This window comes from Crotalus tigris, unplaced genomic scaffold, assembly GCF_016545835.1.
Source record: "Crotalus tigris isolate CLP2741 ecotype Arizona unplaced genomic scaffold, ASM1654583v1 scf7180000024437.13266115, whole genome shotgun sequence".
In the NCBI taxonomy this organism is placed as follows: Eukaryota; Metazoa; Chordata; class Lepidosauria; order Squamata; family Viperidae; genus Crotalus; species Crotalus tigris.
In genome coordinates, this window is record NW_024100606.1 from 709,169 (window position 1) to 736,018 (window position 26,850).

Consider the following 26,850-nt stretch of genomic DNA (forward strand, 5'->3'; position numbering starts at 1 on the left):
CACATGGGCTGACCCAGAATGGTTGCTTGGTAGACTTTCCAAATTCACAAAATTTCACTGTAAGAGACAGTGGCCATGTCAGCCCTGTAAATAAATATTCCTTTTATATAAACAAGTAAATGTCAGATAGGGTACGTAGCATGTTATTGATTTTATCATGATATTTAAACTCAGTGATGCTAAAACATATAAGGAACGGTTGCTGGAGTTGGGTATGTCTAGTTTAACAAAGAGAAGGATGAGGGGAGACATGATAGCAGTGTTCCAATATCTCAGGGGCCTCCACAAAGAAGAGGGACTCAAGCTATTCTTGAAAGCGCCTGAAAGCAGGACAAGAAGCAACAGATGGAAACTAATCAAGGAGAGAAGCAACCTAGAACTAAGGAGAAACTTCCTGACAGTTAGAACAATTAAACAGTGAAACAACCTGCCTCCAGAAGCGGTGAATGCTCCAACACTGGAAGTTTTTAAGAAGAGACTAGACAGCCATTTGTCCAAAATGGTATAGGGTTTCTTGCCTGAGCAGGGGGTTGGACTAGATGACCTCCAAGGTCCCTTTCAACTTCAACTTCTTCTTCTCCTCCTCCTCCTCCTCTTCCTCCTCACTATTATTATTATTATTATTATTATTATTATTATTATCATCATCTAACATTTTACTTCCATTTCTAGAAATTTCACTAAACTCAACCCTTATTTTTTTCTGAATTCCAAAAATACCAGTCAAGGCAAAAACATGCCAGATTTAATGTTTAGTTCATAACATTTTAGGAGTTGGTACGGTAAAACAAATTTTAATGAATATTGGAATTTTGCAGTTGAAAAATGTATTCTGGAGTAACTGAAGTAATCCTTTGTGTGCAATTCAGAGCTCTGTGTATATATGCAACCTTCTATTCATTGATAAGACAACTGTGTCTCAACCTTTATTACATAAAGAACATAGCAAATCAAGATACTATAACATGTAGGACTATTCTTGTAGCAGCTTTTGATAACTGAAAGGATAATGTTTGCGTAACTGTACTGAAATTTTCCAGACATCTACCATTCCAAAATGGATGAAGATCTGCCCAGCATAGCAGATCCCAGTGATATCCATTTTGTACAACCAAACCTTACTGTAAAAGCATGGCAATGTAAATTTATAATTCTAAGTGGCATTATATTGAATTTTGAAACAAGAAACTGATTCATGTTTGTATATATCTTTGTCATTCAATTAAAAGAAATATTAGAAAAGATGCACTCACAGGATCTTCATAAGTAGCCATTTCATAATATACCAAGTTTTGAACTGACGTATGGAGAAATAGAATTCTTCCATCCTTTAAAAAGAAATATTATACCCAGTATGATGAAAATATGATATACCACATGACCATACACATATAGATATATGGAAATCCACAGAGATTTTCTGTGGAGCATTATGGGATGATTTCTCATTGTACCACTGTGTTCAGGAGACAACGTTTTTGTGTTATTCATTTTATATGAATAAGCTACTTAAAATGTTTAAATCCTTGAAAATAAATGTTTTATAGATCAGGGCTTTTCAAAGGTGTTTCATGGAACTCTAGCATTTCCTAATAACTGGAAAGACTATGGTCAAAAAAATATCATTCGAATGCAGCCAACGTTTTATTTCTAGAATTTTTGCCCCTTGATCAAGGATTCTGAGAAATTTTAAACTGCTGCCTGAAAATGTTCAAAGCCTTTGTTATAGATATCTACAGTTAGATAAAAGTCACAAATAAAAATCTAATGATTAAGTCCTAAATTCAGCCTCAGATTTGTTTATAATCTTTGAGTCACAACTATCAAAATATAAGAGACCCATTCTACAGTAATTTAGAGATACATTTTATGATGTACAAAACTCTGTGGCAAATTGAAATAATGTAACATCACATCTCATATGTACATTAATGAATGGATGAAATATAAAGTTGCTTATCCTTGTTTTCAGTAATCCTAAAATGTTGTACATACAGTAGGTTTATTCTGTGTGTTGATTACACTGTTCAAATGTTTTTTAAGATACTGAACAAATAAACTGATCATTTCACACTGCATTTTACATAGTGCCCGAACAAACTAAAATATGTATTTATACCCAACGTGAATAAATTGCTGTACTTGCTCAAAATACACTAAACACCTCAAACATAATTACTGGTTGTCACCTAGCATGAAAGACAAGGCATATAAAACTAATGAAAGTTTATGCCCAATAATTAAACTCATCCTAAATCAACAAATCAAAGTTTAATTTTATTTAATTTTAATTTTACCCAATGAAACTTTGATTTATTGACTCAAAATCCTAATTTAAATGGTTGAATGAAATTGAAGTATTCCCTAGAAAAATGAAATTTCAGTGTTCCCTAGAATTACAGAATGTTAGGTTTAGAAGGGACTCTGGCAATCCCATCCAGTTAGGCAAACCATAATATTGCATCTCTGGCACATGGCAATCAGCCTCTTTTTAATAAAACTTCCATCACCAGTGAGCCCACCACTACTCATGGCAATGTTCTTCATTGCTGAACAACTCTTATCATTAGGATTTTTTTTCCTGATATTCAGCTAAAATCTACTTGTTTGCAGTTTGAACACACTATTTCTTCTCTTATCTTCTGAACATTTCTACATCACAATTCTTTACATGTCTGAAGATAGCTTTCATGGTCTACATATTCTTCTCTTCTCCAGGCTAAACACAGTCAACATTTCAAATCATTCCTCATAGGTTTTTGAATTCCAGACACTTATAATTTTGGTTACATTCCTATGGACATATTTTGTCAATACTATACTATTTTATAATCCCCATGCAATGGGCCATCCCTTTTTTTCCTTTCATCTCCTTCGGTGAGTTTGCTCACTTTCCTCAATCTCAGTGCCCATTTCCTTTCATACTCAACTTCTCACCTTTCATATCAACCAATATGTTAGATGAGAATAAACGTGCCTTTTAGTCTAACATCTTTTCTCTCACACTGATCCAAACAAGCAGCATTTTGATTTTTTATCTGATACTACTTTATCTTTATTTGACGTATCTCGTATTACTTTCCTGAAAAGTATAATTCAATTTGTGATGATACTTTAAAGCAGGGGTGTCAAACTGTGGCCTGCGGGCCGGACGCATCGCGTGCAGGCCAGGCCCAGCCCAGCTCTGCAAAGGCAAAATGTCACAATACATCTCGATATGTCATGTGAGGCAATCGAGTTTGACACCCGTGCTTTAAACTATGTATCACTACATATGAGCTCTACTAGGCAAATCAGACTAAAATTACTTTTATTAAGATTGACTATAATAACAGAATCTTACAAATCTGATTGTGTGTACCGTCTTCTTAGTGATCAGTGATTTAGGGAGAAATATTTTTATTTGTAATATTTGTGAAACATGCCAAAGTTGTTATCATTTTCAAATCATCTCTAACAGCAAATATGCATAAATATATATCTAGCTGCATTTTTACCTGCATACCAAGAACCAGAAATTCCTGATTATCTGCATATACCATTCCTTCATCTACCAAGTAACATAGTGATGAGGACAAGCTACAGAGGCATTCACATTTCGCTGAAGTCCTAAAGTTCCTTTTTTGTGTATGTTGAAAATATCCATTTTTCTCAATACATCTAGAAAGGTATAGTGAGATATCTTTTAATCAATCTATCAGTTGTAAGTCCACTTACTTGTATAGAAAAGACAACAGTTTCATAAAGAGATTTTGATCAGTTGTTTTGCATTTACCAGCCAAAACTATTAATTTTCCATTCTTCGTCATAATACTACAATGTGACCATATAATTTTCCCAACAAAGTTATTCCATCCCAACAGCAAAAGTGAGCAGACACCCACAAAGTACTATTTCAACATGGTAGGCAGTAGCTTTTTCCCTTCTCAAAGAAGCCGTGTCCCTGAGTTGCTGAGATTATAGCAGCATATAAATTTAATAATTTGTTATTATTATTTTAAGAGGTTGCATGGGGAAATGCAGTAGCCCAGGGTCAGGGATCATTTCAATTTCAGTGAAAAACCTCTTCAGCCATTTGTAGACAATGAGGAACATCTTTCTATTTTAGTAAATAAACCTCTGCATCAATCTTATTTCATTTTCGTGAGTTCTTTTCTTCTTTTGAGATATTATTACTCGGAAACTTATTTACCCTATTGTGTACCCCCTCCCCTCCCCCCAAAAAAAATCTTAAGTGCAATTTCTGTACTTTTGGTTTAAAAGTCTATTCTAAATCCTTTGTTCTGATTAGTTAATCTTCACACAGCTCAAAAAGAAAATCTTTTCCTTATATAAAAATGGAACCATCCCTACTACTTTGTATAATCTTTGGCTTATGATGTATTCCAATTTCTTTACTTTACTTTATCTTCTTTACAAAGATAACAGATACACACTTTAAGTCAGAGTTCTAATTTCCATTTCTGCTCTGATCAGATGTTTCAATAATTTACTTAAGTTCTCAGATAATGACTTTATTTGCATGACATGACTCACTCAGTCAGCCAGTCTTAGGCAAGTAGTTATCCTTCTGCACAGGCTACACAATCAGTTGATCTGGTCTGATGGAGAGTAGTCTTACAGCTACTCCAAAAGGGTAACTGGGAAGCTTTTCTTTCCTGGTTTTTTTATTTTTATGAAACAAAACAGGCTTCTACTTGGATGTAAGATTGAGATTGCTTTGACCATTGTGATGTGAAAGGGATAGGGAGAATGTAGTCCTATTAGTTTTCTTTGATCTCTTAGTAGGATGTCAGCTGGGTTTGCATTAGCAATTAGCAATTGTCATTCTTTACTTTCAGGACATGTCCAGAACATGTTAAGTGATTATGGTACTTTAAACATTGATCTGCTGCTCCAAAAAGCTAAATAAGGTAGTCTTAACAATTTTCTCTGGCAATACTGTAGAGGCTTTCCCCCCCATTCTTTCTGATTCTTCAGATCTTTTTCCAACTGTGTGATCATGAAAGGCTTTCTGAAAAAACCCAGTCTCTATTCTCTGGAAAGCCATTAGTGGGGACTTTCACAAGATTAGACCACCTTCCTTCTAATCCAAAAACTAACTGGTTTTTCCATTATTACCAATTCCTGCAGCATAAGAAATAACAATTCTAAGCTTTCATGCACAGCCTTAACAACCTAAAAACTTATATTGTGCCATAAATCTTTGACTTTTCATTTATAATTAAACCCACACTTTCATATCCCTACATGCATTCAACTCTCTTCCACTAGCTTAGACTATTTTCTGGTCACTTGTCTGAGATGATATAGGTTCTCCTGTTTGAGCAGGGGGCTGGACTAGAAGATCTCCAGGGTCCGTTCCCTATTCTATTCTATTCTATTCTATTCTATTCTATTCTATTCTATTCTATTCTATTCTATTCTATTCTATTCTATTCTATTCTATCAGACACAGGGAGCACTTTGCAAGTCAACATAGATTATTTAGTTTCTAATGCTGAAACACATAAGGATGCAGTGTGCTGTTAACTATCACAGTATTACGCACATGTTACCTCTATGTTGAAAGTCCTGTACTGTTTTCAGTTTTATTCTGGCCACAGTATAAAATGTTGCTTTTGACCTAAATATCTTAGGACTTGACTGGGAGAACATGTCTGGGTACTAATATCTGGACAAACCTTCTTAAAAATGTTTTCATTTTTGGTTGTTGCTCCAGGGCTATTGGATGTGGTTTCTTGGGAGATACCACTAATTGTTACTATTATTTTGACAAAGTTTCAAGACTCTCCTCTTTAGCTGGATCCAGTGGTGGGATTCAAATACGTGAACAATCGGTTCTCTGTGTGGATGCCCCTTCTGGAAGTCCGTTCTGGGCCTAGGCAACAAAAAATTAGTTACCGGTTCTGCTGAACTGGTGCAAACCGGCTGAGTCCCACCACTGGCCTAGATCTATGATTTTTAATTTTAAAGGTGTTTTTATAATTAGCTATCTTCTGCACTTTCTAAATAGAAAATATAATTATAAATGCAATTAATAAATAATTTTCATAATGAACATTGTATTAGAAATTTGTGAAACAAAATTATGGCATGTTTTGAAAAATGAGTTATAGATAACCAATATTTTAAATGTTGTGTGCTAAGACCACCAAAATTGTTCATGAAATTCTCTATAACATATGAAATATCTGTCCAACAATTTGGTTTAACAAAAATTAAAGATACTTGCGAAGCTAAAGGGTGTTTTCGATGTAAATGTTCTTGTAATTCTCTTGTGGTCCATACGGCTGCTCTACATGCAGGATCAGTCCTAAAATCAAAACCAACCTCAGGTATATAATACCAATAGCAATAATAATAATGGGACTAAGATTAAATTGAAAGTAGCTATTCTATTAGGAAGAACAAGCAATTTACATCAAAAACTTACATTATATACAAAATACTGTTTTGAATTTTTTTTAAAAAAAATCAAACAAGTTTAACAATAAAGATGAAAGATGGGAATCTGTCTTTGACACTGAAAGCAGAAAAAAAAATACTCTGATAATTTCATTTGAGAAATTACTTTTTGAGTTATCTTTTGATGTTGATTTCATTGTCTTTTCATATTAAAATTAACAATGTGGGGAAAAAATAGTCCGCTATATTCCATGTCCTCACTTTAACTATAGATGAATATGTTGACATGAATATCCAATCAACTGTTCTTCAGATTGCAACACAATACAAGAAACTGCAAGTCTGTTTTGTTTTTTTCAGAAACTCCCATCCCTTTAAATATTATTTATCAAGTGCTTCAAAAACCACAGAGCTAGTCATAATCTCACCCAGCAGACAAAGATAAAACCTTTTGGGAATTAATACAAATTATTTTTTAGGAATTAAGGATGCACAACAAGTGCAAATAATCAGAGCTGAGGCTTAACCTAATATTCATTGAGCATATTGTCAGAGGCAAGGCATTTTTGGCAAGACTTTTTATATAACAACCAAAGGCTCAAGTTTAAAAAGAATAGGGAGGTGGTGGCCAATTAGAAGGGCAGACTGCAAACCAAATGGAAATTAAAATTATAATTAATTTAAAATGGTGATATGTTCTGATCTTCCATTGTAAATAAATCCCATGTTCTGTTTTTAGAGATAAAATACAGAAGGTATGTCAACATTTATTTTTAAAAACAGAGGTTAAATAATGTGTTTTAACTTAATAATTTGTTTAAATCATTTAAAATTCTTTGCTCAAACAAATAATAATAAAAAACAATGATACCGCAGTTTCAATAAAGTGAGCAACTATACAACTGAACACAGTATTGCCTGAGCTGATACCTACCATATATTCAATGGCACTTAATAAAGGAAATTACTCTTCCTACTACTATTATTGCTCAGTGACAAATAATTTGGCTAAGATCTGTTTTATAACCAAAAAGCATGATGATACTGTTGATCTCCCCTCAAGTCCTGATATTCTACCTCAGTGTTTCCCAAACTTGACAATTTTAAGGCATGAGGACTTCAACTCCCAGAATTCCATGCTGGCTGTGGAATTCTGGGAGTTGAAGTCCACATGCCTTAAAATTGTCAAGTTTGGGAAACACTGTTCTACCTCATCATGAAAGGCTGTTACTCCTAGAGGGGATGACTAAAGGATACAGAGAGTGTATGTCAAGAATAAAATTGGAAGTGTCTTGGCGACGTTTCGACGAAGTCCCATTCGTCATCTTCAGGCTGGTGTTTTCAGCTTCGTGCTTCGAGCAGCAAGAAGCACGAAGCTTCTTGCTGCTCGAAAACACCAGCTGCTCGAAAACACTGCTCGAAAACACCAGCCTGAAGATGACGAATGGGACTTCGTTGAAATGTCGCCAAGACACTTCCAATTTTATGCGGGAGAAAACCAAGAAATAAGTCATCCTAATTATTCAGTTAAGCAAATGTATACATTGGGCAGCGAAGATAGCTCATTCTTTCTCTTATTGCTTTCCCACATTCAGATGCAAATTAGAAAATCAAAAGCAACTATGAACACTAGGAAAAAAGACTTTATAAAATGTACCATAGATTTCAAGATGGCATATTACTGTGGATTGGAAGCAAATTCATATTCATATCTATATATTAATTTTCTTTTATCAAATTAACAGTTGAATTATTTTTATTAATTAAAAACAACAGCAAAATTGGCACAACACAATTATACTGTGGACATACAAAAACAAGTACATATGTTTTGCAACTGTTTTGTTTACATTTATTAAAGTGTTTTTATTTTCTAAGACATCTGAAGCTGAAAGCGAGTATATGCTATGTGTGTTTCATTTTAGTTTTGAAATATATCAGCAAAACAAAGATTGTTTCTTTTTCGTTGAAATAAGATCCACAACATTCTCATGTTACAAGTCTTGGTCCATTTCTATAAATTAATTCCATCAATTTTACCACATATTACAATTTAAATACAGAAAAGGGTACTTGCCATTTTTTCCCTCAGGTTTTTAACTTTTCTCATTTTTCATATCCAACTCATTATCCTCTCCTAAAATAATAATTACTATTTTCAACTGTTATTAAATAGAGGTGTCATACTTTCTATTACCTTGCTGTATAAATCCATATATCATAGTGTGTCAATAGAAAATAAATAGTTCCACAAGTTCGGTTGTAGGTAAAACTGAGAACTGGCTGAAGCATAGGGGGATAAGGAGGTGGCAGAACGGTGCATAATCTCTTCCCAGTTTGAAGAGAGAATATTCTTAAACTTTGAAAATAAACAGAGAAAAGTCAGTATATCTCAAAAAAAACCATACATAAATATAGCATACATAAATCTTAAATAAAGATTTTATTGTCATAAAATGCTTCCATATAGACAGTGAAGTTTATTTTAGTTATATATGATAACATTTTAACAGATATTATTATCCACAAGTGTACTTATTTGGGCACTATTTCAGTTCTTATCCGAATTTAGTTCATATTAAAAACATTAATACCTAACAAAAATCCTAAGAAGGTTTAAAGGAAGATTGCCAGTTTTATTATCGTTTTCACATACCTATTGTCAACACCCATTGCAGCCACCCTGCTGGATTTCCCAACAGCGCTACAGATGTGGAAGTGACTTATTGGGCTGTTGACATGACTCCAAAAGCTGGTAAATGAATTCAGATCATAAATATGAACATTGTGAGCCGAACAGCAGTAAAGAAATTTATCTTCCATCGTGCCAATTGAAAGTATTCCTTCTTGGAAGAGGGATAAACTAGATAAAGAAGAATGACAATATAGACCAAATGTAAGAAGAAGAAAGAAGTCAGTGGCCAGTTATGAACTGCTGAAGAAACCAGCTTCAAATGTGTGACAGAGCAAAATTAAACATTTCATAAAATGATAATAAAATGTGTATAATTGAACCAGAATCTTCATATATGTTTTAGAATATAACTTCATAGTTATGCATCATTGAGATATTTACCAGGATTCATGTAAGGGAAAAATCCAACATTTTTTTAAAAAATAAATTTATTTTATGGACAGTAATTCAAAGTAACTTTATATGTACTTATCTCTATATTAGTTCCAGCTTAGTTTGAACCCTGTTCTGCACTACAACTTTAATATTTATATTTTTATATTCTATTTATATTTTTATATTCTAAAAACTTGATACTAGCCTACTTATTGTAACGGATATGAAGGTATCCTGTCACTCTAAGTCAGTAGTGGCGAACCTATGGCACGCGTGCCAGAGGTGGCACTCAGAGCCCTCTCGGTGGGCACGCACGCCATTGCCCCAGCAGAGTTTGCCAGAATAGCAAGCATGTGGCGTTTGGAAGCGACAGGGCAGGAAGTGAGTGAGCAAGCGGCATTGGCCCCCCAGGATGCCTCGGAGATGACAAGGGACTGGCCCCCGCCACCCTGGCCCTGCTCACCCAGTCTGCTGTGACCATTGCAGCCACACCCACCCACTCAGTGGGTCACACACATCCCCGCCCCCCCTGAGGGCACCACAATGCTGATGCAGCCCTGGCACTTTGCGATAAATAAGTGGGTTTTGCGTTGCAGTTTGGCCACTCGGTCTCTAAAAGGTTTGCCATCACTGCTCTAAGTTCTTCTGAATATTTTTAAACTGCCAATAGAATGTCTCATAGACTCTCATTTCTAACCTGATGTTTGTACAGCTTTCTCTTTCTGTATTTCTTGCTGAAAACTCTTTTCTCTTTTAATATATACAATGTTGCTGAAATTACTCTATCACTGAAAACTTCCGTAACATTTGCCTAGCTCATAAAAATCCCCTGCTTTCCCTGGGTGGAATTTTTTTTTTACCATAAGCGTGATTCTTGTCTTCAGTTTCACCACTTTATTTTCATCTGAAATCAGAGCAGGTAACAGTATCTGCAATCAATCCTCTCCCCACGGCTCCATTAAAGCCAGTGTTTTGTAATGGAATTTCCATGCCCTGATATTTGTATATGCATTTTTATAGCTGCTATTCTTTTGTTCTCCCTACCAAAAAGCTTCTCAATGCAGGTTTACCACTATATCACCATATCTAAAAGCATTTGTTTATATTTTTAAAATTCCCTTGCTAGTTACCTTTTAGCTTTCCAGTATATGATTTGGATTTTTTTTTTTTTGCAAGCTACACAATATTTCTTTAAAAAATTAAGGCATAGATTAGATGCTAATTAATTGTTGAAAGGGAATGAAGAGTTTTCATTAACTCATAATCTAATGTGCTGATAGTGGGTTCAAAGAAGTGTTTAGTTACTGGTTACCTCCAAGGTAACAAGAGAAAATAAGGATAATTTGACATTCTCTGCATGTTCCAGAGCTGCAAAGTATACTCACAATTATACCACTGTCAATGTCAGTATATATAATTTAAAAAAAAAAGCTTCTGAAGCTCCCTGATTTTTTATAGTACACATTTTAATATAGGAAACACATGGACTGATGCTCAGGAAACTTTCTTTGTAATAGTGTCCTTTGGATTCAACTCAGGGGATAGGAGGATTTTTTTTAAAAAAAAAGTTTTTTTCAGCTACCTGTAAAAAGCATCCATAGTATCAAATGACCAGAGTTTGACTGATCCATCTAGAGATCCAGAGATAAATAAAGAAGTAGTGTTTGGGTGCAGTAGAAGCTTTGTAACCGTTTTGGAATGACCTTGAAATACATGCAGCAAGCAGCCTTGGTCATTCCAAGATTTTACTGGATTAAAAAGATAAGAAAAACATAGATCCAGTTATATATATAAAGTTGGAACCCACATATGTGAGGTGGGCAGTTATATGCATTGAACAAAGAAATAAATTTATGGGCATAGATACTTGAATCACAATCAATGAATACAACAGGTGTATCTTATCTTATATGACATTTTCTCTTTGTAAAACCTGAAGGGAAATCCATTGTATGGCCCCTCTAACTAGATCATTATTTGTAAATTACATTTTTGGATTTTGACAAAAGGTGTGAGAGAACATGTTGCCCAGAAATGGATAGCACCCATGCTGCTTTAAGCCCTCTCCCCAGCCGGTGTTGCAAATTGGCTATAAAAGCTGTGCTGTAAAACAACTTTGTAGATATAAAGAAGCCTGAAACAGATAAGAGACACTTTTCTTTAGCAGTATGCACAAGGAGTAGGAATAATAGGATTCACAAGTAGGAGTAGTTAGCAGGAGTGGAGAACAGTGGAGTAGTGGTGAGCAGTAATAGCTTGTGAATGCTTCTCTCTCTCTCTCTCTCTCTGTGTGTGTGTGTGTGTGTGTGTGCGCGCACGCACGTGCGCTGCCTAGAGACCCATTTTGAGTTGGTTGTTTTGTATTTTGAGCCCACTTTATTGGGCATAGTTAAAAGAGCCCATGACAAATAGTAGGTGCAGTATGGTTCAGGAACCACCTCAGTGCAGTGTATGAGAAGATCACAGAGAAAAATACATCCTTAGCATCCGTCATTGAAATTTTTTTGCAGAGTAAAAATCCAAGGCCTAACTCAGTGGTGGCGAACCTATGACACACGTGCCAGAGGCGGAACTCAGAACCCTCTCTGTGGGCACGTGAGCCATTGCCCCAGCAGAGTTCACCAGAGTAGCGAGCACGTGGCGTTTGGAAGCGACAGGGCAGGAAGTGAGGAAGCAAGCGGTGTTTGTTCCCCGGGGATGCCCCAGAGATGGAGAGAGACTGGCCCTGGCCACGCTCACCCAGTCTGCCATGACCACTGCAGCCATGCCCACTCAGTGCGCCATTCCCCCCCACCCCTCTGAGGGCACCACAATGCTGATGCAGCCCTGGCACTTTGCGATAAATAAGTGGGTTTTGGGTTGCAGTTTGGGCACTCGATCTCTAAAAGATTTGCCATCACTGGCCTAATTCCTTCCTTATTAAGCAGTGTAAGTACCTTGTACAAATGGCACTCTTGAATACAGAACTGAACTCTGATAGCAACCCTTTCCCTTTCCAAGTAATACTGGAAACCTCCCCGAAAAGCCAGACTCCTCAAATTGAACTCCTTGTGTCTGTGGCAGGAATTCTTCTTCTACATACAACTACTTGGTTGCAATACCAACCATTCTCTCCAATATTCAAAACATCTCACAGAGATACACAGGTATATGCATATGCACATACTCTCCTCCCTCCTTATACTCCTCCCTACACTCTCCCTCCCTCCCTGTTGTGTATATTAATAACCAAAAGGAGGTGCAAATGAAACTGCAGCAATATAGCAATATAGTATGGGGAGAAATCTCATCTTCTTAGGGGGAACTGTAATATATATATTCTTTGTAAGTATTAATTGTACATTAGAATTCACAGAATAAAACAGATTTTTAAAACTGCAAATTTCTTTCATGGGCTAACTAGGAGATTTAAGAAGGAATTTGGGAGCGAAGTAGTCAGTTAAGAAATATAAACTATAAATAAATAAATTTCTCTTTGTAGAAAACAAGCTCAAACCTCTGGGTACTAGCTCCAGCTGAGATTAGATCAATCCAATTTAATCCATGCCAAGCATATAAATCCTTTTAAAGGTTATCTTACAAATATTTTTGTATATCTGCCAGTCTTCACTGCATAAAAAGGTAGTATCTTTTGAGGTGTCACCATTGTTCCTGTTCAATTTTCTGAAAAATTTACAGGTAACTAAATACATTAATATCTGTTCTGTTTTTATGATCTTGCTGATTAAGCAGTGTAAATTCCATAATGTTAATGAACATCTTTTGATTAACATCATTAAAAATTGTTTAAAATAACTGAGTCAATAACAAGATAAGATAAATATATGTATATTTGTTTTTGAGTGCCAACTTACTTTCATTGCCTTTTGAAGAAGTAAGCAAAATGTTAACATTAGAGGAGTAGACACAAGAGAGAATAGAACTTTGGTGTGCATTGAGTATCTCAAGTAGCATTTTCCCATTGATATCATAGCAGAAGAAGTGGCCATCAGAAAAGCAGTAATATCTTTGCATAGTGACATCAAAATCCATGTTTGTACACCATCTCCTCCCCATATGTGGATATTCTGTACTACAATTCAAAATATTAGCAACATGTTAAATTATGAAAATGCCATAAACATTCTTTAAATCCTTTTTTCTTAAAAAGACAACAACCTCAATCAGATAGGAAACAGTCCAAGCATTTTAACAATTAAAAGCATATTTTTTTACAAATCTACAACAATGCTATGAGAAAACAATATCAATAATCTCTCACTAATTGAGGATCAAATTTCACACTGCTAATTTGCGTATTTGCTGAGAACTGAGCTGAGCTGATTGAGTTCTGGCAGAACAAAATCTGAAATAGCTTGAGTGCTTATTGTTCTAAGCTTGAAACAAGATTTCTGAAATGTATACATGTTGCATAGAGAACAGAATACATGAACTAGCCACTTTCAAGGCTGGAAATGGTTCTTGCTTCAAGGTGACTTTATATTACTCAACATTCAAACTGCAAGATCAGAACAAGACTCGGAACATGTAGGATTTGTTTTGAAAGTCAGAATACTTAAAATGGTTGTTCTAAATTCAAAATGTTTTGCAAACCTAGCAAATATAACATGGCCACAGGAATTTAATTTTGTCTCCTATTTTTTAGTTAGACATACAGTAGCTTTCTTAGCATTATACTGCATTCCCATACATTTAAGTTACATAATTTGTGACAAAATACAATAAAACATATACACAGAGATTTAGCTCATAGCTACATAGTATACAGTTCAAAGCTCAGAGAAATAATGTACCTAAGGAAAAGACTGTAATTGTACATTGGAATAGGATTAAAGTCAAGTGGGAGCTTCTTTTCTTTAAACTTCCAAGTCTAAAAAACAGACAGAAAGAAATATAAATATATGAATAAGCTTACCTAAATATACATAAAAATAAACCAACTATGATTGGATATTTGAAGTGGATATCCAGAAATTTAAGAAGAAATAGTGTAACACAATGCTGGGACATAATGGAATTACAGAGAAATTACAGATCATTTATGGTGTTTAAAAGAACTGTTTATTGAGATCCGTGATACCTTTAAAGGAGATTATTGTAGGTCAGGGTTGAAATGAGGGGTCCTTGATGCTTTCATCCTCAGTGCTAGCACTGATGATATTACCTAGTCTGGGTAATGAAACGTCTACAAGAAAACAATCAAGCTCAGAGAGCACCAAGGGCCCTTGAGATCTGTGGGGAAATGATCCAATTCATGGCATTGGCAGTTACCTTGATTACATTTCACCCATGCCTGTTTTTCTCTGGTGAGTATATGATATATTCTCTTATCTAATTCAGAAAGATAAACCAGTCTATTCTCAAAGCAACTACTTGGACAATATATTCATATAATTACACACATTTTTATGGGAGGGGAAACATGAGCCTTATTTCTTTCATGAAGCCAATAAGTCCAGTAAATCAAGAGAGAGACTGAAATTATATTTTTATGGACCAGATTGTTCTTTTTTGAATAAAACTCCTGCATTCAACAGTACTTGAAAGGTGCCAATTATTAATAGAAACTTCCTAAGAGGTTTCTGATCATATAGAGATATCAGGAATAACATATAAACCTGTAGGGCTTTAAATAGCAAGATATAATATTTCCTGGTTTTATACAGATCCTTCCCCAAACATCCAATTTCACATACAGTATTACTGTCATTTCAGCAACAAGCCAACCTATCAATAATAAGGATAAAATAAACCATCACCTTTACTCCAGTGATTCCTCCGCTGATAAGTTCCTCTTTCACTGGGTTAAATGATATAAATGTTAATCGACCTAAACCTGGATTTTCCACAGAGCAAATTTCAGCGTAGTTCTTGTTGTAAACCTTAAGAAACAATTACTGATATCAAAAATTGAGTGAAATACAAAATAAGCAACAAACCAAGAATTTAACTATATACCTGATAACCTTTCAGAAGCTGAAGACCTTCATTTTAAGGATGGGTCTTAGCATATAAACTTTTTGCGGTTTATTTTTTTTTATCAATTTCTGCTTTTTAAGCGTGATTGGTCTTAGCTACTGTTTTCTATTTTTTATTTGTACCTTATAGCAATAATGTATTAATGTATTTGCTGTGAGTCACCTAGAACTATGTAAAGGACAGGATATAAACATTCTAAAGTACCAAATCAGCATTAAGCAAGCAAACAAGTAAGGAAGCAAACTTGTTGTTTAAAACAGAACCAACGCTGCAAAGAAAATTTCATTTACCAAAGGCGTGCACATTACCATCAATATGTGAAATTAGGCATTTCAGGATTAGAGTTAGGGTTAGATTAATCATAACCCAAACTCTTCATGACTGTCTTTTCATATTTTGCCTGAATAGCTTTTGTTATTCTGCATAATACCTAGGTATTATACAGAATACCTAGGGAGAGTATACTATATAGCATATTAAAATATACTGTAATACTGACATTTCATACTTTGCCTAAAAATGTCATACATTCTATAGATTTCCTAGACATTCTATACAATGTCAGCTTTCCACACATTGCCGGCACCGCATATATTATATGTAATCTTTACTGGTCAATTCTAGCACTATCTTTATTGAGACTCCTTCCATGTTTCTCCCCCCCCCTTTTTTTTCTGTCCTTAGAATAATTGCTACTAAGCTCTAAACCAGTGGTTCTCAACCTGTCTAATGCCGTGACCCCATAATACAGTTCCCCATGTTGTGGTGACCCCCAAGTGGGTGTGGCCACCAATAAGAGGGAGTAGGACAGCTAGGGAAAAGGGAAAAAAATGGCGGACAGCATGGTTTGGCAACCCCCGTGAAATGGTTGTTCGACCCCAAATGGGGTCCCGACCCACAGGTTGAGAACCCCTGCTCTAAACAGAGTCCTTGACCTTTTGGCATTACCTTGACATTACCTATTGGCTAACTGTGACCATATAGGGTTAAAATAGCTGCAGCTGTCCCAAATCCATTCTCACTGATATGCAACACAGATTATTTTTTAAAGAAAAACATTTACTAAACTGAAGGCTGCCCTCCTGGCTCCTTCAAGTGGATCGTGTTTTGTCTGTAGTGCTTAGGAACGCTAAGGAATTTGAAGAAACTCTTGGAATAAAACAATATGAATGTGTGCATGTATGTACATATGATAAAGATGCTTGTCTGATCCAACATTATTCTCATGATGTTCTTGTGGTTGTGGTTTTTTTTTTTTTTTTTTAAATTGATGCCTTCAAGTCAGACTTGATTCCTGGCAAACTGCTTGAACAAATCCCTGCAGTTTTCTTGGCAAGATTTCAGAACAAGCTTGTCATTGCCTGCTTGCTATGGCTGAAAGATTCAGCAAGTTTCTTACCAATTTCATTAATTTTTTACTGAAATAGAGGAGGAAGAACATCTAAGGACCAGCTGTGAGGTGTTAATATGACCTCAATATCCTTGGTCAAATCTATTTGCAGTCTCTCGGAAGATTAAAAAAAATCAATAATTTTTAATTGACTCTTAACCACTTAACCCAACTTCCTGGGTTAAAGGTTGCAAACCAAGTTGTGAAAAACCTCTAAGAGTGAGAACCATTATTTATAGTAAATAATCTCTTAATTTTTTTAGCATATGCATGCATAGCAACAATTATTTGTTCTCAGAAACTCTTAGTTTTTAATAACATTTTTATATTACCTCAATGTTTATTATAGTAACAATATTATTTCCTGAGGTTGAAGTTAGGATGAGTTCATCACACCCTAAATACATTTTGAATGAATCAATCTTAATCTCAAATCTGTAGGTATCATTTTAATATATGGTATTTAAAAACCCAAATTTATTGCTATAACTGTCAGACCTTCAAACACTTTGAATACAGCCATGTTTCTTCATTTTTCAGCTGCCACAGCAATGGGAGGGGGGAGATGCATTCTTATAGTTTAGTCAAAAAAATAACTTTCTTGTGGGGACCCAGGTCAAGCAGCCTATGTGTTTGGTGGGCTGGAGCTACCTTAGGAAACCCACCAAAGGTGTTAATTGGGGATTGTGATTTATGACACACTAATGGGTGGGGAGTTTGTAACCTTTGGGGGGGGGTAACTTTCAGTCTTGGTTTCATCTTTGTTTGTGCTGATATTATGTAGCCATTAAAAGTGTTCTCTGAGGAAAGCAATTGTCTCAGAGTTCTTATTTCTACTGGTCTCATTTATCGGAACCATTACAATAGCTTTACCAGAAATGCCAATTCTTTCTTCCATTTTTCAAATATTCCAGAAATGTCCACTTAAAAATATTCTTGAGCTTTTGATAGAGATATATTATAAGGAAATATATTAGCTTACCTTTATTGCAAAATCTTTTTGCAGAACAAAGTAAACATTGTATTTTTCAGAGTAAGTGATTATTCTTGCCAAATTAAACTGATACTTTGGAAAATACATCTCTCTTTTAGCTAAAATGTTAAAATAAATATTATGATTAAGCCTGATAACCAAATGCAGTCTCTTAAATGAATATATAATACTATTTTCTTAAAAATAGTCAACTGTTTGTCTACAAGGACACTAATTATTGTGTTTCTATGTTGGCTACATCAAAAGGGAAAACTATTGGATAGTAAGCATAGAAATGCAACTACCTTTTAATAGGCTGTTAAATAAATTACTCCATTTAACCAAGAAGTCAAGCAGAGAAAGAAGGGAATAATGTATACTCCATCAATATGTGTACTTACTTGCTTGTGCTGCAGTATATATCCTAGTGCAGGGGTAGGCAACCTTGGCTCTTTTATGACTCGTGGACTTCAACTCCCAGAATTCCTAAGCCAGCCATGCTGAAGGGAAAGGGAAAGGTTTCCAAGCTGAGTCATGCTGGCTCAGTAATTCTGGGAGTTGAAGTCCACGAGTCATAAAAGAGCCAAGGTTGCCTACCCCTGTACCTAATGCAGTGGTTCTCAACCTTTCTACTGCCGCGACCCCATAATATAGTTCCCCATGTTGTGGTGACCCCCAACCATTTATGCATCACCGGGTGCCAGGGGCATGGCCAAAGAAAAGAGGGAAAAAAATGGCGGACAGCCTTTTTTGTCGACTCCCGTGAAATGGTTGTTCGACCCCAAATGGGGTCCCAACCCACAGGTTGAGAACCACTGACCTAATGCCTACAGCCCAATCTTCCTACTAAGATAATACGGTACAAATCCATAGAAACACATATGCCTACTTAATGCATAAATATAATTTATTTGTATAAATGCTACCAAAACTTTAATGAAAGTGTAAAATTTAAATTTCCAATAATTCTGTAATAATGGACAGAAAATTATTTTCTAAAAGGATTCAAATATTCAGTAAAAAGCAATCCTACTATTATAAAAATATTAGAAAGCGTTAAGAACTCAACAGAGAAATGAAGCAAAAAAAGAGTTAATATCAAAGTATTATATATAATACTAGAACAAATCTTATAAAGGAGTTCTGGATACTTATAATAGATACATCTCTCCAAACAGAATATGTAAAATGAAATGGAAGACCATCCCTTGATTCATCTCACCAGTACAGTTGGAAGGTATCAAATCCAGACTGAAAAATCCTCTTCCATCTATCAGCACCAGTTTTTTACTCCTGTTATTATAGGTTGCTACAAAGGATTGTTAAAAGGAATGTTTTTAGATCACAACTATCAACAACAACAAAAAAATCTTGCTTTGTTTTATAGTAAAAAGCCAAATGAGATAAAAAAAAACTAGAGGGCAATAAATATGAAGTCTATTGAGTTTTATGCCTAAGCTCTTCTCAAGAGATCCTCCTTTGAAGAAAAATAGTAAGAAGCAAATGTTGTCAAACTACTACTATTCCTGCTTCAGTCTTGGTCCTAAAGATGCTTTTTCAAAAGGCAACTGGACTTTCTTGTTTTTCTCCTTGAAGATGTTGAACGTTTCTTCCAAGAAATTCTTCAGTTCTGACTGAATGGTGGGGAATGGAAGGATTTATATTCCTTGCAGTTATCTGATGAGGTTCCCTTGGTGCTCTCTGAGCTTGCTTGTTTTCTTGCAGACATTTCATTATCCTAACTAGGTAATAATAATAATAATAATAATAATAATAATAAAGTTGGAAGGGATCTTGAAGGTCATCTAGTCCAACCCCCTGCTAAGGCAGGAAACCCTATACCATTTTGGACAAATGACTGTCTAGTCTCTTCTTAAAAACTTCCAGTGTTGGAGCATTCACCACTTCTGGAGGCAGGTTGTTCCATTGGTTAATTGTTCTAACTGTCAGCAAGTTTCTCCTTAGTTCTAGGTTGCTTCTCTCCTTGATTCGTTTCCATCCCTTGTTCCTTGTCCTGCCTTCAGGAGCTTTGGAAAATAGCTTGACTCCCTCTTCTTTGTGGCAGCCCCTGAGATATTGGAACACTCCTATCATGTCCCCTCTCATCCTTCTCTTCATTAAACTAGACATACCCAATTCTAGCAACCGTTCCTTACATGCTTTAGCCTCCAGTCCCCTAATCATCTTTGTTGGTCTTCTCTGTACTCTTTCTAGAGTCTCAACATCTTTTTTACATCGTGGTGACCAAAACTGGATGCAGTATTCCAAGTGTGGCCTTACCAAGGCATTGTAATGTGGTATTAATACTTCACGTGATCTTGATTCTATCCCTCTGTTAATGCAGCCCAGCACTGTGTAGGCCTTTTTGGCAGCTGCAGCACACTGCTGGCTCATATTTAAGTGATTGTCCACTAGGACTCCGAGGTCCCTCTCACAGTTACTACTATTGAGCAAGGTATCCCCTATAGTATACCTGTACATTTGGTTTTTCTTGCCTAAATGTAGAACCTTACTTTTTTCACCATTGTTCAAGTCTGTCCAGATCCTCCTATATCCTAAGCCTGCCTTCTGGAGTGTTGGCTATTCCTGCCAGCTTGGTGTCGTCTGCAAATTTGATGATTTCCCCATCTATCCCCTCGTCCAAATCATTGATGAAGATGTTGAAGAGCACTGGGTCCAGAACAGAGCCCTGGGGCACCCCACTACACATCATCAGTGCTAGTTATCTGATCATTAGCACTCTGAAGGATGTTCATTACTCTCTGAGAGTCATTGAGGCCGCTTCTTGAGTCTTCAAGGAAAAGTCTTTGTTTGAGTCTTCAAGAAAAAACAAAGTAAGTCCAATTGCTTTTGGAAAGAACACCTTTGGGACAACCATGACCTGGATGACTGAGAATCTCCATAAACATGCTTCAGTCTTTAGTGCAACTTCCTGATGCTATTTGATGGTTCCTCCTATTCTGAAAAGCAAATTGGGAGTGGTGATCTACACGAACAAAAAGAAATCAATTAATATGGCCTCTTAGTTAATTCAAAACTTCTGTGGAATTCCTCCATGTTTTCAAAAGCAAAGACTAAGTGAAGGCAACAGTGTTTCTGTTACAGATTTCAGTCAAGGCCACTGACTCTTCAACACCTCATGTTTTCCAAACAATAAATTTGCTTATCACTCTGGTTGCTTTTTGACTAGGAGATTGCTTAACTGAGATCATTTCCTCTTCTCTTTCTTCCTAGGCACTTACATATGGTGCACATAGTTTTTGATCATTCTCGTGATAGGATATAGTACACTAAGGGTTGAGATTGGCCTACTTTACACCTATGAGTGTAAAGTTTGTTTCACTCATCCTTGCTAACATTAGGTCCTGCTCTCTCTAATGCTCACATATACACAAACAACTCTTTAAATTTGAACAATTTGTCCAGACATTTTATTTAAATAAGTAACACTTATTTTTCTCTTACCTCCTACAATATCTAGACTGTGATAAGGTAAGCTTTTAATAAAAAAAAAGCCAAAGGTAAGGTAACTAGTAGTCTTTGTTGTGACTCTGAAACAGAGGAAAAAACCCAAATGTTAGAACACACTCTTAACAGTTTTCAAAAATATATTGAAAACATATACATAAAATAAAATTTTATATGAAGAAAAATGTATCTGAAACATATTTAATTATCCCCATCTTCAAAAATCTTAAAAGGGGAAAACTCATCAACTTAGAATCTTAATATGCTTAATATTAAAGCTCAAAAGAAAAGCTACATGTTTTTCTTATCCTAAAACTCAAAGTAGTACAAGATCACTTGTTCGAGAAAATGTGGAGACCTGACCCATAGAATCACCAAGAGCTGGACATCACTGAATGAATAACATCATCATCACCCATAACATTATTTGGTATTTTCACAGTATATATACTTACAAAGGTTTTGACTCTTCTAAAATTAAGTCCTCTTCAGGATGGACTTCATCTTGAAAAGTTAATCTTCATAAAAATAAAGATTTGAATTAAATAAGGAATTGTTATTATCCTCATTTTTGTTCAGCTAAGTAGAATATTTTAAAAACGAAATTACAATATCCCCTATTACTATGATAGCACACAAAATGTGCCACAATGGCAATTTTTCGAACAAATCAGCAGCCTTTGGTCATGACATTGTTCCAGAGAGCAGGATTGATACAGTAAGAGGAACCGAGAGCAAAAGTAAAATTCAAGGTCTTTGTACAAGATTTTCAGATTTGAAGAGGCTGGGTTCTCCTATTGGAATTCAGAGATGCTTTTGAAAAGTTCCATTTTATAATTCCTCAAAAATTAGTCCAAATGATATTACAGCAGAAAGAAAAGTTATTAATTACATAGGGAATATATAATTGCATTTAAATTTACCATAAATTAAATTTAGTTTTTGTTTTGAAACCACCCATTTCTTTGTCCTACCCTTCCAAACTTTCCTTTAAACTCCTAGACACACCATTAAAAAGACAAATTATGAGTCTTAACCTGAAGTCTTGACTTCCTATATGATTGAAGCCAACAGAGAAATGAAAGCCTTTACCGGTTCTGAGACATATTTAATAGTAAACCCAATTAAATTCAATATAACTAAGTTTTAAGCAGACATGGATAAGTAAATTGCTTCTAATTTAATACTGCAGTCCTAGGTAATCTATGCAGAGCTATTCTTGATAACAATGGTACTCACATTTGTTCCTGTATGCAATATGCAATAATCACAATTCTTTTATTTGGACTAGTTCCTCCCATATCCAAGAGATCTTCACTGACAGAGACACTCAGTTTTATGTTAAATATATTTTGGATAAAATTCAAAGCCTGATTCTGTGGCCAAGTTTCTGTCCCTGGTACCATTATGAGGATGTAGATTGTAGATGGAAGGATTGTCTCAAAGAAAAGGGTTTATTTGGGGATATTGCAGTGTTATATTCATATACTATCTTATTTGTTTTGTGGTCTTAACTTTTGTTGCATTTACTATTTGTTCATTTCTTAGGTTTGGTGTATTGATTGTACTGAAGCTTATTGCAATTTCAATATCAAACAAATTGTGAGGATTATAATCTTCAAATTATCAGTAACTAGTGTACAATCATGAAAACATAAATATATGGATGGGTATGAATTTCTTCCTTACTGAGAAACTTCAGTTTTCAATTACAAAGTCTTTAGAGTCTCAGAGTGTCAGGAAAATAGTAATACAGATAGTTCTTTATTTATGACCACAATTGGGGCAAGGAGTTTCCTTGCTAACCAAAATGGTTGTTAAATGAATTGTGCCTTATTCTACTACTTTTGCCACAGTTGTTAAGTGAATCATTGCAGTTGTTAAATGCACCTGGCTCTCCCCATTAGCATTGCTTGTCAAAAACTGGCTGGGAAGATCAGAAATGGTGATCACATGATCCCAGGACACTGCAACCATTATAAATACATGGCGGTTGACAAGCACCTGAATTTTGCGCACATAACTGTGAGGATTCTGCAATGGTTATAAGTGCAAGGACTGTTTTCAGTGCTGTTGTAACTTTGAATGATAATTAAACAAATGGTTGTAAATTGAGAACTACCTGTAAAGTGATTTTTCCAGGTCAAGACACTTAATCTGAATTTACAGAGCCGGTGTGTGATTACCTGGGGATACATTTTTAACCTAAAATATGTTAGAATTATTTTAGGGCATAATCCTTGGGATACAAAACAATGAGAAATGAAATATTTCTGAGCATTTCCTAAAAATAAATTTATTGATGAATATTGAGAATCAGCTTTCACTCATTTATGGTCAGTGAAAAATATTTCCACATTATAAAATTACATAGTTGGAAGGAATCATTTGGGCTTTTGAACCCAGGCTTCTGTCTAATGCAGGAATCTAAATTAAAAGCAAAAAAACAGCAGCTAGCTGCCTTACCTCTGGTTGGATATTGCAAGAAAAAGAATTTACTGACAGACTTTTTAGAAAAAGAAAAAGCCAATACTGTAACTAAGCATTCCTATCTATGAACTATTCAAACATAAAACACTAAGAAGATAAACCCAAGAGGAAAAAACAAAACCAAGATGCAAACATGTTTTCATGTAAAAATTATAACTTCAAATTCACCTTTTCTTTTTATTTTTGACACCCCTTTTTTTCGGCTTTTTAATAGCACTGACAATTGTTTGATTAACATCCATTCTCAAGCCTGATGATCAGCCAGAAGGAATCTTGGCTTAATCAGATTTCTGGTACGCAAGAATGCAGTCATTAACTACTGAAGCATTTACCTGAAATTAAAAACAAAACATAAATTTCCTTAATAAAGTAGAAGTGCCACACATTTATTTTAATAAGAGTTTGATGAAAACCAGAGTTCAACTCAGGCTAATTCTGTCCAGCTAATGAGAGAGTGTTATAAAAATCTGATCAAATGCAAAATATTCAGTACCCTAATTTTTTTCATCAACTAATCTCAAAAGAGGTATTTTAGATCTTGAAAACGGTTTTCTAATTGAAAAATAATTCTATACAATATTTAAAGCATTTAACTTAGAAAATGCCAAAAGTTGTTAGATATCCAAGATTAGTCAGAAGAATTGATCAACTGGGCACTGAGTACAAGCAAAAGAAATCAAAATAATTTGCCAGACTATATTGAAAATACTACAACAGTGGTGGTGAACCTATGGCACGGGTGCCAGAGGCGGCACTCAGAGCCCCCTCTGTGGGCACACGCGCCAGGTCACCCCAGTCCTAGGCCTTCAGCTGGGTTTTATAAAACCTTTTCACTTTAGGCCTCCGTTGCCGTGTGCAAAAAAAAAAAAAAAAAGGTTCAATCAATCAGTCAATTTCAACTTCTCGTGGAAAAAAAAAAGATCTTGCAAAGTTGGAATTGATTGAACTTTTTAGTCCCACCCAGTCTGCTGTTACCACCGCAGCCACACCCACCCAATGGGCCACACCCAATGGGCCACACCCACCCAGCACCCGAGGATGCATAAGTGGGTTTTGGGTTGCAGTTTGGGCACTCGGTCTCTAAAAGGTTCGCTATCATTGTACTAAACATTAAAACCCCATCAAACAATCATGGGAAATAGCACAAATGCATCAATTTTAATTCTTAATATAGAAAATATAGGTGAAGTGAAAGAAGAAATATGATTATGACAGAGGCAATACCGACCCAATATAACTAGGTGGAGAAGAAAGTATAGTAGTAAGTTTATCTTCCTAGGTTCCAAATTCACAGAGATAAGTGACTGTAGCCAGGAAATAATATTAAAAACTTATTATTATTGCCAACCACTGAATCTGTATTGCACTGATTATGTGCTATCAAGTTGGGATCAGCTTTATACAAGTGGAATGAATAAAAGTTGGAAGAAAGTAAAAGTGTAGTTCAATGATTAAAGTGTTGGACTAGGAATTGAGAGATCCAGATTCTATTCCACCTTCAACTACACTGGATGATTTGAGTTATTTACCCTCTAGCAGCCTACCACAAGGTTGTTATTGTGGCGAAAAAATATGAAATATTTGGTTCACAAGAGCCAATGGAGAAGTCTTATATCTCTATAAGTCTATATAGATATATATACACCATTGTATATATTGTATAGATATATACAATTATTATCGACAATTTGTTTTCTCCCGAAACCTAGTCCTGACTCATACACTGCACTGTGAACAGTTTCCTATTAGCTGTACCAAAAGGATTTACCCCTCAACAAAAAATAGAAGGGCTCCTAGGCTCATTTCCCCCCACCCATCAACTCGCTTTCTTCCAATTACCAGAAGTGCTTGCTTCAGCTTAAAACAACGAGATTTCCAAGAAATAAGAGAAGGGCGTGGGGGGAGAGAGCTCTGTTTATGTCCCTCAAAGCAACGGGATAAAATGGCCAATGGTGAGGAGAAGAAAGGTGCTGGAGTTGGCGCTGGGAGAAACTTCGGATTCCCGGTGGGGCGGGGGAGAGATCCACGCAGTGTGTCAAGGAAACTCTCCAGGGGCGGCTCAAACAGGCTGCCAGAGAACTTCATCAGGAGGAGGCGAGAGACTAGACAACCGCCCACCCTTCCAAGTTGGAACGCGAGAGTAATTCGCAAGCGCGCCGCCTTCTATTAAAAAGTTCCCAGCAAGCGGGGGAATGGGGCGGGGGGCGGAGCCAATAGAACTCGACGTTCGAGCGAGAGGAGAGTTGCGCTCGCCCGCTTTAGCCACGCTTTTATTGAAGGTATTCCACGCAAGGAGAAGCGGAGGTGGCGGGATGGGGACATCTTCAGAACTGCAGTTCCAACAGAATCACCTTATCAGGGGAGATGGGCGGCATAGAAATTCGATAGATAAATAAATAAATAGATAACCATCGCTGCCAAAGAAGCCACCCGTGGTTGACATTTCCTTGGCTTTGCCGCTACAGAAGAATGAATTATTTGGAAAATGGAAGTCTGCGATTGGTGATTTAACGGAATGTTTGCCACCAACGTGGAAGTTTTCTTGGCAAGATCAAATTCTGAAGCTTCTGGAGACTTTTGCTGAAAGTAGCCTTAAGAAAGGACGAGTTGAAGCGGACGGAGTACCGTCTTCTTCAGACTGCCCTGTCTGTGAAAAGTTGGCCGATCTGCGAAGGAGCAGGACGTTCGGACTGGAGAGAGCAAAACCTTTTTTATACTGAGCCTTAGCGCCGGCGTTCTCTTCCCTTCATCGCGTGAACTTTATGATCGGTCAGATGCCTGTGGATTAGAGCCGCGCCCCTGTTGCACTTGACCGAGGCATCGGCATAGTAACAACTCTACCTACCCCTTGATTGCACGACCGTCGCCCTATCGTCTCATGCCGCTGAATTAAAACAATTTATAATCGCCTTCAACTGGAATAAATTAAGTATCTTCCCTTGGAAGCATTGAGTTGCTTCGTGCAGGACTACAATATTGTTTCTATGTGATACTAGTTCTGGACTCTGGAGTCTTCCTGGGGAAACGTATATATTGCTCTTTGTTAGATTTTACCCACGGTTCTCCACAGTA

The 26,850-nt window shown here is 36.0% G+C and overlaps 1 protein-coding gene across 1 annotated transcript; it reads right to left on the minus strand.

Annotated features, from left to right (window-relative positions):
• Positions 1 to 973: 973 nt before the first annotated feature.
• Positions 974 to 25,936, minus strand: LOC120302681. The gene is made up of 14 exons (XM_039331485.1): positions 25,618 to 25,936; positions 23,947 to 24,110; positions 21,744 to 21,806; positions 21,286 to 21,371; positions 19,043 to 19,129; positions 17,830 to 17,939; positions 15,238 to 15,360; positions 14,272 to 14,348; positions 13,333 to 13,550; positions 11,061 to 11,226; positions 9,065 to 9,271; positions 8,606 to 8,767; positions 6,125 to 6,316; positions 974 to 1,121 (listed from the first exon to the last, which is right to left on the minus strand). Exons 2-14 carry the CDS (start codon positions 24,018 to 24,020, stop codon positions 974 to 976), a joined length of 1,713 nt encoding a protein of 570 aa, XP_039187419.1. The 5' UTR covers positions 24,021 to 24,110; positions 25,618 to 25,936.
• Positions 25,937 to 26,850: the final 914 nt, after the last annotated feature.